This window comes from Phalacrocorax carbo, chromosome 9 (genome assembly GCF_963921805.1).
Source record: "Phalacrocorax carbo chromosome 9, bPhaCar2.1, whole genome shotgun sequence".
Lineage (NCBI taxonomy): Eukaryota > Metazoa > Chordata > Aves > Suliformes > Phalacrocoracidae > Phalacrocorax > Phalacrocorax carbo.
Window position 1 is genome coordinate 21025504 of NC_087521.1, and position 12772 is coordinate 21038275.

The 12772-nt window shown below is 43.2% G+C and overlaps 1 protein-coding gene across 2 annotated transcripts in view; it reads right to left on the reverse strand.

Moving 5' to 3' along the window:
- Positions 1 to 2902: 2902 nt before the first annotated feature.
- The window catches only part of ITPK1 (inositol-tetrakisphosphate 1-kinase), a 158954-nt gene continuing 149084 nt past the window's right edge, over positions 2903 to 12772 (reverse strand). For both annotated transcript variants that reach the window (XM_064460612.1, XM_064460613.1), the window contains one exon: positions 2903 to 8825. In XM_064460612.1, coding sequence (XP_064316682.1) covers positions 8503 to 8825 — 323 coding nt within the window. In that variant the 3' untranslated portion in view covers positions 2903 to 8502. The remainder of the gene's footprint in view (positions 8826 to 12772) is intronic.

A 12772-nucleotide genomic window follows, 5' to 3' on the forward strand; every position in this document is an offset into this window, starting at 1 on the left:
CTTCCTTTGTTTTGGCAGCTTCAGTCTCGGTCGTCAGCACACTGCAGGGCTGGTACGGTCCTGGTGGAGAGCGGGGGGATGGAGGCCTCCCCTCACCACAGACACACTGTGATGGCGTTTCCCGCCTCACCCACGCTCCCCTACTGCTGCCTGCCGAGGCCCAGCATTGAGGACACCTCCCTGAGCCCTGCAGGGCTCCCCCCGCCCGCCCGGGGACCAGCAGTGCCATACAGCCCAGCCCCGCTGCTGGCTGTCCCGGGTGCGCTTCAGTGAGACATGGGTCACAGCTGTAGTGCATTGATGAACACGGAGTTGACCAGAAAGAAAACACTGGGGCAATGCTTGACCAAGACAAGCTATTTGGACAATGCACGAGTGGGTTAAAAAAAAAATTAACGCACGCCCCTCTGGCGTGTTGACTCGCAGGAGCCATGGTGGCCTGCCGGCACAGCACTAACGGGCAGAACCCTCCCCATCCTTTGGGCTTCACGCCACACGGCAGCTGGAGGACTGGGCAGCGCCTGGGCTGGGGAAGCTTGCCCCAAAAGTCTCTGAACTCCAGTCATAAGATTTTAGACTTTCTGTGTGTATTGGCAGGAGAGGAAAAGAGTCTCCCGCTGCCAGGGCTGTATCCCACCCCCAGATTGTCTCCCATCACCTGCAGCCCACAGAACAGTTGAGATGCTCATGGAATGGCTGCCAGGCTTTGAACTTGACATATTCCTTTATTCTGCTAAAAACATCAGTGCTGTTGTCCTGTGGAGTGAATTGCACTGGAGGTGGGCATGTGGGGTCCCTTTGGCGCAGGAGGTGTTGCATGTCCTGAGCTGTCCCCCACACACCAGGTGAGCTCCCCCAGGGAGGGCTGGAGGAGCTGCAGAGCGGGCAGTGCCCCTTGCCCCCACCCTGGGCAGCCATGCAGCGGCAGAGGAGGTGGCAAGGCCAAGGCACAGCCTGAAAGCTGCCCTGGCACAAGGCACGAGCTGGGACAAGGCACAGGGCAAGACCCTGGCTGGGGAAAGCACATCCGAGAGAGCCATGAGTCTCCCAACCCCATCCTGAGATTGCACTCTCGTTAACCTCAGGGAAACACGCGTAGGAACAGGAATGAAACCAAAGCCATTCCACAGAAACAGTACTAAAGTGTCAGTTATTAGGGAGTTAATCTAGCTGTGAAAGTCACGTTTTACTTACTGATCTTCATTTAAATTTTGATTTGAATATCGTATTTAGTTTCTCCTCTTTTTTTTGTGGCAGAGTTTCTGCTGGTAGCATCACCCATAGAACCATTCGCAACCTCAGGACACATCACCATAAATCCAGAGAAACCCTCAGCCACCCACCCCACCCCTGCTAAAACAAACAAAAATATCCAATTCAAAAAACCAGTCCCAAGCCCAAGAAACCAAACAGCCCACCACAGAAATGCAGCCATCTTCAAGGGAGTTGGACAAGTTTTTCCACAAAGGATGGTGGCAGCAGGCAGAGCTTGTCTATTGCCGCTGCAAAATCAACAAGAGGAAAAATAATGTTACTTGATGGAGCTACAATAAATACTGACTTAACTGGATTTTCAACTAATCACAAACATTTGGGACCCTAGGACTTTCTCCAAAGGGAAAGATAGAGTTCAAGGCCTGAGCACTGGGCCTGGGAAGATGCCTCACCAGCTGGTAAATGCTGCCCCTCTCACCAGCTGTACCTCTCTGCTCTACTGTGTGCCTCAACTCGCCACTGCAGGGCTTGGCCTTGGGGCTGACACCAAGCGCTGATCCCCAGGTGGTGTTTACATGAGTGCCCTTGCTGAGGGCGCTTGTTGCTTAGCAAAATTTAATGCTGCTGGGTGAGATATCTATCTTTCCTGCACTAGCCAGAATAGGGTCCCGATTAAAAATGCTGCTAGTTTTAGAAAAATCAAGAATTCCCTATCCAGGATGATGAAGGAAGAATCAGCCCAGAAGTCTATGCTAGGAATAAATGCCCAAGTACAGCAGTGGCCTAAATCCCAGTGATGTTTAGCTGTGTTATATAGTAAGTTAAAACCAGCTGACTTCCCATTAGTGTTAGATGAGAAATCAAATAAAATCCTCCTGGTACAAGGTGGTCCAAAGGAACTGCAAATAACTGCACTGGGGAAGGATGTGAAAACCAAATTCTCCTGAGAATGGGCTTCCCCCAGTGAGCTGCTCACCTTGCTGCTCTATCCGCTCATAACGAGAAAGCAAAGTAGAACTTGTTATAAGGCATTTATTTTCATTATGTGTTGGAAAGGGACAATTCTGTCTTCAAAACAATTACAGAGATAATGCCACAATATCTACTGCATATTGCTTTACTGTTGAAACCAAAATATTGTCTAAAACAGGTGCTTGACAAATGAAAATTAATATATTACTATTGAAATCAATGCTGTTAGATGAAAGCACCATCTTCATTGTCAGATCTGATCAGTCATGCAGCTGAAGATGCCAAAGAGCAAGTACTTTTGGTTTTTACAGTAAGCCATGATCTTTTAAGGGTTTATATAATTCTATACAAATTTAAGTACAAAATGGGAATTATGTTTCAGAAATCAGTGAACAGGGCTGAAGCGCATCACAAGAAACACTTGTTTACACTGTACAGCTGGATTTGAACACAGATCTCAATGAACTTGCAAAACCTAGCACACACACAAAATGGTCCCCGAGATTCAGCCGTGCTTAGGTCGGGAGCAGTGCTGCAGAGTGAAGGAGAATATCCAACACCATTCACACCTGGAGGGCCAGTTTTCTCAAAATTGTCGGGACTCCAAGGAATTGTTGTTACTCAATTTTAAGAGCCACTGCATTTTAGTATGCGGTTCTCACAAGGCTATACACAAGATGTATCAAATATTGAATCAGAAATAAATAATAAAAGATACTTCTAATACATCTTTTATTTTTAATTTTTTTTTTTACAGCACTGACTTTACAAGAGGATAAACAACTCATTTTTAGGGGCTGCTAACATCTGAAACAAAGAAGTCACTATTTTATACTCAACATATACTCAACCTTTTAATAACTTTATATATGTATATATGACTTTTCACACAAAAAATGTTAAAATAATTTATATCTAAAAACTACTGTGTGAAGAACAAAGGAGGAAATAAAATGTGGGTTTCCTTAAAAAGGGTGAAAAAGGAAGACCTGATTTTCATTAACTCCATTCACTGTTTCAGCTATTCCTGGAGCTTCAAGAGATTTCCAGGCCATCAACAAAAATCTTCCCAGCACATCGGGAGCCCTCTGCAAACTCATGGCACGCTGGGCAAGGTCACCTGCTAAGGAGCTCATGTGGCCCACAGGCATCTGCTAGTGTCAGCCCCTCTGGATTCAGGGTAAGAAAGGTGGAGAGAAAGAATCTTCCCAGAGTGCTCTTAAAAATACAGAGTGAAATTCTGGACCACTGGTATCACAATGTCCACTGGCCAGGATTTTACTCCCAAGCCCTACCTCTCCTTGCCCTCCTTCTGCATCACAGATACAGGACATTTTCTTACAGTGGATTTTTTATTTCCACAGGAAAACTGCCCCCACAGCAGAGCTGGGCCAGACCCCAACAACAATCTGCACACACAGAGTGAGAACGATTCCCTTTCCTTGCTACAGATGCTACTGTGCTTGGGTTGCTGAGGAAACGCTCCGACATCTCCAGTTATACCTGGATCCTCTCAAACTTCAATCATCTTTATTAATTTTTGTGGCCATGTAAACATGACAGAATCCATGGAGGATCTGAAACCCATTCAGTCAAAAGCTCAGGTGTTGATGGCCTGGATCCACACACAGTGAACAGGGAAAGAAAAGGTAGTGAAGATGTGGAAAGTACTTCTCTCGTGGTTACAATCCTCTGAAACAGGTATTAAAGCAATATTACAAATAAAATCAGCAACGTGATCTGCAACGGCGTGTCCTTTTATCTATGAAAGCCAGCGGAGATTATATTAAAGGAAATATTTTAACTTACACAAAGCATTTTCACATACTTCTAATTACAAAACACGCAGTTGCAACACCATAAAGTAATTGTATACTGAATACAGAAATCAATACATCTCTTACTAAAAAGGAGAGAGGAAAAGAAAATTAGCAGGGTAATGCAAGTGAACTCCTGCGAGTGTGCACATGGAGACACTGCTACAAACTCAAAATAGACTTTGTTCACTAAAAAACCAAAATCCAAGATTTTCCGCACAGCTGTGGAAGGCAAGGCTGCAAGCTAGTGTGAAAAAGCTTGACTCATCACTGCTGCCAATCAAAGACTTTGGGAAACCAGTGTTAGTGAGAACTGATATGCCTGGTTGTTTTTTTTTAATTCAACGGAAACAACAGAAGCATTTTTCCTTTGTTTTGCTCTTTTTTGCCAGCTAATTCATACACCTCTGGCCCCACTTATTCTGTTGCCTTTGGACTGTATCCTGCTTCCGTTATCTACCCACTACTCCACCTGGTTGTTCCCTGGCTGGATACAGCCCGCAGTTAATCTGGAGAACTTGAGGCTTTATCTTGAGCAATCCTTGTTACCTTGTGAAGCCTCAGGGTCAGGTTCTTAATTTGTACTCATCTATAAAAACAAATTATACTGGCAGTTTTCCACCTGAGCAACCTGCTACGTACCTCCTCTGCACAAACATTCCCACATTGAGGATGGAGATCTTTAAACAGCTTTATCATTCCAACAGTCTGAATAGTATTCATAAAAATAGCGTATGGCATCTACCAACCAGCCTGGTCAATCAGCTCCTACAGCACAAAGGCTGAACAGTCAGACATGTGGTTAACCAAAGGCAAAACAGCATTGGCCCAGTGGTAGTTCTGCGTTACACAACCACAAGTGTCAGCACCGATGCTCCTACTTAGGCTGCATTTCTGCAGTTGTTTTTCACATGAGAATCAGGATGTTCTGGTACAGTCATTACAAACCCAAGCATAACGTGGCAAAGTCAGCTGGCGGGGAGGAGGATGGTGATGGCTTTACATTGCAGGCAGTAATAATATCACTCAAGTTCTCTTCAACAGGGAAAAACCTTCACCTACTGAAGCTGATTACATTACAGTGGAAACCAGAGTCCCACCTCCTCCATCACATTGACACAAAACGTGGAGAAATTCCAGTCAAGCTAATGGTGTTCTTGTGGTTTTCTAACAGTGAAGCAGAACAGAAATATATCCCCAAGAAGCTAACTGGCGACCATGTAATTTTAATGTAATTGCTCCCATCGACACAGCAATAATAGCTGTGCCTCTGACAACACAGCAGAGCCTTTTCTAACCCACTGTGACAGAATTCAAACAGACATTATGGAAAATCTCCCTCAGATTGTCCGCAATTTTAAGAGCAAGGGCATTCTGGTATGTCTATTATTACTAGACTCCTCTACTTTTACAAAAAAAGACGAGACTGCAGAGTATTAACTAACTTACTGTGAAGCTTATCTTAAATCAAAACTATCCTGAACTTACCAAAGGAGGCAGCAATTCAGAAAAGCACTTTAGCACAGGCTTAATAACATATGCATGCTTGAACGTTTTGCAATAATGTAATTTTATGTCTGGATACTTGGTAATTTACAGTTTTGGCTTTTAAAAGTTGGTCTCCTGTAATTTAGCAACGTTCTAGTATAAGAGCCATAACAACAATTTCTGCAAGGAAGTATAGTAGTACAGCACTTGCATGGTAATTTATGCGAAAACTCTATTGTAATGCCACATCACAACAGGTACCTGCATATCTGCACCTGGTAAATTAAAGTGATACCGATACATTTGATAAATAAAAAATAAATTACAGACTAGGGGAAAAATGTCACTGATCACACCAATGACCTAAATCTGTTTTCTAGTTACTGCCAAGGTCTGGAGTAATATTTAAATATAGTATTTCTGCAAGCCTCCAGAGAATTAGAAAATAACTTCTAACAATCATTTGTAAACAAGTTTAAAATGCACAATTATATTTCAGTAGTTTATTTTGGAGAAATAAAGCAGTGCAAAATAGGCCAACCAAAAATCAGAAGGCAGCCAAGAAAATAAAATTCTTTGATGTTCTAACTAGGAAACAGCATACAGACATTTCCATTGGATCCAACACTCAGATTCATGTAAACATACTTATTTTGAAAGGTCTTGAGTTACTAACCCAGTTTTAACATCATTGCTTCTTCCTCACCACCCAATTAAAAAAAAAGCCAAAAAAACAAAAACAACCCCAAGCCATTGTAATAAAGGGAGCAAAAGGCAAGTCTACAAACACTCTACCAGCTGGTTACAAGAAAGTACCATACAAAAATATGCACTGGCAAGTTCCTTCCTGAGGGTATCTTTTGTTACAGGTGTAACATAAAAACACTTTTTTATTTTAAACAAACAAAAACAAACCCCAAACTGTAGATGCCAACTTTATTTCAGTCATGGCTTTACGAAAGGTTTGGTCTAACATGAATTCTTCTATAAACCCTTACCTATGTACATCTGGCTCACTCACACCGCAACCACCTGCGAGCTGCAGACAACGTGGGATCCAGCAGCCTCAAAACATACAAGGGTTGTGAAGTGTGCCCAGCTCAGAACTGATCTGCAATAGTCGAAGTTGGCTGCAATTATGGGCACCCTGGAATTTGACAGACACCACACTCACATGGTCCTTCCAGTCCCTACAGAATTATCTTAAAGTTAGTAACCCCTCTAGAGATGGAATAATCTTCTCTTGTGTAAATCATCCTCAAAAATCCAATCCCGGCTACAGGAAATTCCCAAGAATGCAATTTTGGGCACAAACCCAATCTCTTCTAAGGAAAAACCACTGTTTGCACAAAATAATTGCTTCACAAAACTCTTCAAAACTTTTTCCCCTCCAGGACTGGTACCATCAGGTAGGGCGGTGACATCTTTTACACAGTTTACTCCTCTCTCCATGGTCTACCTGGGCTTTAAGCTCTAGATCCTTTCCTTTTGAGTAGGTATCTAACACATGACACTGACCAAACAGGTACTAAATGCTGCAGTGATGGATGCTTTACAAATACCTGCTATAGAAAGACAGAAATTCCTATATCTGCAAGCTAGGAGCTTAACTAAGGACATTTTCTTAACACCACCCCTCCTAAACATATTTTAGGGCTTATATGGGGAAGGGAAGGCCACTCTATCTACCAAAATAGTGTCTCCATTCTCAGCACTGACAGACTTGGATACTTCCAGTTTAGTGTTCAGAATTGGAAAAAGTTGCGTGAATTTTCAACAGCAAAAGCTGCTGCCATGCTAGAAGATGCAATAGAGGGTGAACACTGTGGATTTACTGCATGTCTCAAGAGATACAAATTGGCTGTGCTATAGTTTACCAATAGTAAAAAGCACTCCTGTAAATTAACACACGCCTCAACTGGCAGCTTGCAACAAAATAATGTGGTCTGTAAGCTCGAGCTGTCATGTACTTGTGCCTCATACAAAGGTACACAATTCTGCTTATATTTAATTTGCAAAAGAAAAAAAATGCACCTCAGCATGGATCTGTGGAAGGCAGCAATGGTGTTGCCCCTTAGGATGTGCAGATCAGGTGTACTGCTTCAAGGAAAATGTGTGGCTCTGCCAGCCTTTTTCCAGAGCTGTCCCAGAGTCCTCACAAGTGCAACAGAGGGAGAATTAAATTCTCTGCTAAGAGATGCGCTGCTTCCATTAACTCTTCTAGGATTTCACCACTACCAGACTATTGAAAGGATGACATTTCATCTACTAAATCAACCTAGCTATTGGCACCCTGTCTGGATCAAATGTGTCACTGCTGGCAAGCGTGGTTAGAGGCTGCTTTTGACTGAAGCAATGACGGCCAGGGGAAGAACTGCAAAGCTGGAACCAGGGTGGTCACCTCAGTTCTGCACCCTGAACAACCGGTCTGCTCTGCCCCAGTCACAGTGCCGTGACTCTCAGCAAGCTACCTGTCAACATTTTGACTGGTCAATGTTTCAAGAGATTTGGTTTAGTGATGCTGAAGTTGTCTTAGCTTTCTTTTGCAATGGCCTACCTGGAAAAAAGGGAACAGGGAATATTTTAGGCAAAAATCTCTAGTACTGTTACATTCATACAATCCATTTCAATATTATTATCTTCTTGATACCATGAGGTCCGATTTTAAAATGCTGGTCACCAGTGATTACAAAGAACAATAGAAATGAAAGAGCAACCCTCCTGCAATGAAAGGACTAGTGTTAAAACCCACGTGTGTGTAAACTCACTACAGATTTGCAACTGGAATCCGATGAAATGGATCTGAATCACTTTCTTGCTCTCCCCCTTTCAGTCCATTTCATCAGCAAATCAGGTTAAATCAAATGAAAGGTTTTTTTTTTTTATTTTGCCTTTTTGTGTTGGATTTTTTTTTTCCATTTTTTTGTAATTGTATTGTTACAGCCTGATCTGGTTCTGGAACCACAATTTGTATCCCTGCAGCTTTTTCTCAGTCCATGGCATTGGCAAGTTATTGAGAAGAAGCTTTTGTTGCCAACGTAGCGACGCAGTGCTGCTGGAAGCTGGGTGATACTGCCGAGTTACAGCCTAGTCTCTGGTGTTGCAGTTTTACTGAGTTGTTGGTCTCGCTTTCCACAATCCAGGAGGAGTCTTTTCCCATGACGCTGAGACAGCCTGTGCTAGCGCAGCATATCCGCTCGTCCATGATCCCGCCGGTCTGCTCTGCCAGGAGCTTGCTACGGTTGAGCTGGGTCACCTCAGGTGCCTGACCCTGCAGGACAGCAGCTATGTGGTTCAAGAGATCAGTGAAAAATTCAGAAACACCCTCATAACCTGAAAAGAGGAAAAATGAAGGAGAAAAAAAAAAGGCAGTTAAGTAATTTTCTAAGTTCTTCGAAAGGCTTCTTCTGCCAGTTTATTTCTTAGGCTGTCCTTGCCCTCTAAGTTATAATAAAAAGGCTTCTTTTCCATGACATCATTTCGAAAGACTGCACAAGCAGGTTAGCATAAAGAGGAACAGAGACCCTTGCAAAAAATACTCTTGTTCAATGAGAAAAACTGTCACCTTTCAGATTTTCTGTTTCTTTTTCCTCCCTAGTATGTATGTGTATATGTAATTTCAGGTATATTCTATCATTTGTTGCCAAATCCAGGTTCTTCCAAAAGTTACAAACTCTGTGGTGTAACATTGATCCTTTCCATCCTGTTTTCAGGTTTACTACCAAAAGTAGCTCTAATGCAGTTTCCCTGAGGGTCTGGACCCTCTCTGGAATTTGCCTAGCAATACCCTCAGGGAAACCTCAGTGGACAGTGGGGCTGGCTTTATACCCTACAGAAAAGGCAACTTCCCACTCTGTAAGAAGCAATGTGATGCTCATCTAATCTAACCTAACTTAGCACTTAAAACATGTTCCCCACTATGAGCAATGTCTGAAAAAACACTCAAGGGACAGTAAACATACATCAATGACAGAGTGTTTGGTAGAAACATCGATCTTTTCTTTCAGTACTGAAATACACAATGCACTTTCTGCATGCAGAGTTTAACAAGTTTCCTGGTTAAAACAGTTGCTCAAATACCAGAAGACACGGCATTTTTGTTGACACAAAGGGTGGCAGTAGGTGTACAGAGCTTCTGGATCTATTTTAAATACTCTGGTACAGGCACAGTTTTATCACTGCATTCATTTTAAAACTGAACCAGACAAGCAATGTATCAGTACAATGTCCTGAAATGGATCTTAACTGCTACTTCATTACCTAAAGTTGTTAATTTGATTTAGTGTTTAGAGGTGACATATGACATTCAGTGTATATAACGGGCTAGGCTGATTGTTTTAAAATGTCTATTAAAAAATTCTGAAGGTGATCTGGTATTGATACGGGAGACTGATGCAATAAATAATAATTTAAAAGTCCCATGTGAATAGCACATATTCACACAGCAGCACATGAGCAGAACCAGAGACCACAAAGTAAATGCACATTTTAAAACACTTTTAGTGATGTGATCACAGGGCAGAGGAGTCCCTCAGATCCATAAATAATTAAATTTTAATCTGCATTCTCCTGTAAAGATCAACTTCCTTAGGCGATAAAACCCCAACTTCCTGAAAAACATAAGGGAAGGGGATAATTTCACCTTAAAATAAATGTAGTGTTTTTATGGTGTATTTATAACCCATTCTGTAATGAATTAACTCTTACTTAGGCTGCTACATTGCTTTGCATTTTATTGTACTTGGTCACAATTCTCCTAGATACTTACCAGGTCACACAAAACACTAGCAATGTGAGACAGCAGCTCCCAGTTTTCCGTTCTCAAAGGCCCTTAAACACATTCACTAAACAAATTGGCCATTTCAAAAAGTCAGGTTTCCCAGTGCCCCACACGAAAATCCACTGGTCGGCAGGGGGCAACTAGGACTCTTAGGGCCGGTCATGGGATCCAGAACAAGATCTCCACCCCTTTGACAGAGGTGCTTGTTACGCTTCCTTACTTATGTAAAAGCCACAGGATTAGCCTTCAAATCTACTCAGACTGCTTCAAACATCCCAGGAATAAGCCATCTCCATAGTGACAGCTTTAATATTCAGAGAGGAGATCCATAGTACCTAGCGTGTTTTGTGTCTGCCCACTGAAAACAAACCAGCCTTGTTTGAGGGCACCCGGCAAACTCAAACAAGTTGCTTTAAATATTTCATGGGAATAAGACGGCCAGTTATTCAGTCCTGAAATCAGCAGATGTTACAGTGTAAGGAAGCTGTATGTATCAGGCAGGCTCCCTCTATGCAAGCCCTCTGTGCACTGGGTGGAAAGGTCCAAGTAATTCTGTCTGGTCACTCAGAAGAAAGTTGACACACTTCTAAAAAAAAAAAAACCAAAGAGAAAACCAAGGAAGGAAGGGAGGAAGAGAACCAGGGTGTCTCAACTTTTGAGCCACATGATGCCTGGGGAAGGCTGCAAACTCTGTGGATATTGCCTCATTTTGTTCACTGGCTGCTGCTGCAGGCCTCTCAAAAAAAGGCAATTGTGGGACATCACTGTACCGTGATGGTAACAAAATCAAGAAGGGCAGATCAAATTACACCTTCAGAAACTCCTGGCAATGAATTCAGGGTTTATGTCACACAAGGAATCAGTGGGAGGATATAAGTTTAGTACTCCTCAAAGCACAAGTTGCATGAATCGTGCTCCGTCCGGCAGGTACTATCCTAGCACCACTCACTGAAACCATTTTGGAAATGCCCGTCTACAAGAGGCCTGAATTTTGCTATGTTGAAACAGTCTCCAGAGCCCTCTGGCTGAGCATGGATAGGAAGGATGTCCACTTGGCAATGTACCCAAAAACAAGTACCTGTCCCCCTGAGCTTTGTGGAGTCAAGAAATGCCTATGAGCATTTTTAAGTTACCATTAGAGATGCTACCTGCCTGATTTTTAGGAAACCCTCCCTGACCTGGCACACTCTCTGTTTTTCTGCATCTTCCCTTGGGCAGAGAGAAATGGACAGCCCATGTCCTGTGTTTGTGGCAGCATATTTACACAAAGTGCACATCTAGATCTGATGCTTCCCGGTGCCACATATATGCACACAGAACCAGCAGTTCATCTGCACTCATGACAGGCTGCAAAACATGCACAGCAAGCTGCTGCTCATGCTGGATGAACTCAGCCACGGCCACCCTGCAGCAGGCTATGAGGAGCCTTTTCTCTCAGTTACCTGAGGTCAGGCAAATATAAAACCCACATGCTACATGACTGTGCCTAGAGTTAAATATCTCTGCTGGTAACCACAGCTAAATATAGTCCCGGTGGTTTTCCACAGAACAGGAGATGCAATAGACATTTATCTTAAAAATCTTTTTGAAGAGTTGCTGGTGCTAATGGAGCAGATAACAGGTGATATACTCCTGCAGGTACATCTGCTCTCAATTCTGATGTTAAACTACTCTCAAGATGTCACCCATGGAGTGGTATGTGCAAATGAGCTTCAAGCCACAAAGGACAGCACACAAGGAAGCCAAACCTCTGGGCAATTGGACAAGACTTTGGTCCGGCTTGGCCCCAAGCCATAGCTTGAGCTCCATGAAAGAGCTGTGAATACTCCTTAAAAGGCACTTCTTCCTCTCCCTTCCCCATAACAGTGGTGCAGAGATAAAGTAGCAGGTCCCTGAAGTGCCTAACTTGACTCCAACTCGGCTCTACTGCAACCCTTGCAGGACAAGATGACTTGAAGAAGAGGAGCAAGGGAAAGTCCCTTCGTGGGACTGCACTGAGCCAGGAACAGTGAGATCCCACCGCTGACACAGTCCATCAGTGACTCATTTGAGCAGGGCTGAATTTTAATTTCTGATTAGCAAGGTACTGGCTCCATCAATGAAAGCCATCCCTTGAAGCTGCTCAGCCTTTAATTGTATTTAATTGGAAAAGCAGCTGCCTGGGCTGAACATGCTTTTAGGCAACAGAGTATTCTGTGTTGAGATGTAACTTTTCTTCTGTTGTACTTTACCCCATTGCTTCTTCTCTGACCTCAGCAGCCCTTGAGAGCAGCTCACCTCTCCCAGTTCTGTACCTTTCACAAATTTGAACGCAGTTTGTCACCCCCCAGCATTTTCTCTTCCGTATGTCTGGTCCCTGCTGCTATCTCTAGACTTTCTTCAACTAGTCTTCAACCTATCCCATGGCGATAAAGCCAGTAGCTACCTTCACTACCCACAAGTTCACCACCAAAAATATCTTGTGTCAGACACAATGTAGACCTGTGCACAAGAAGCTTCC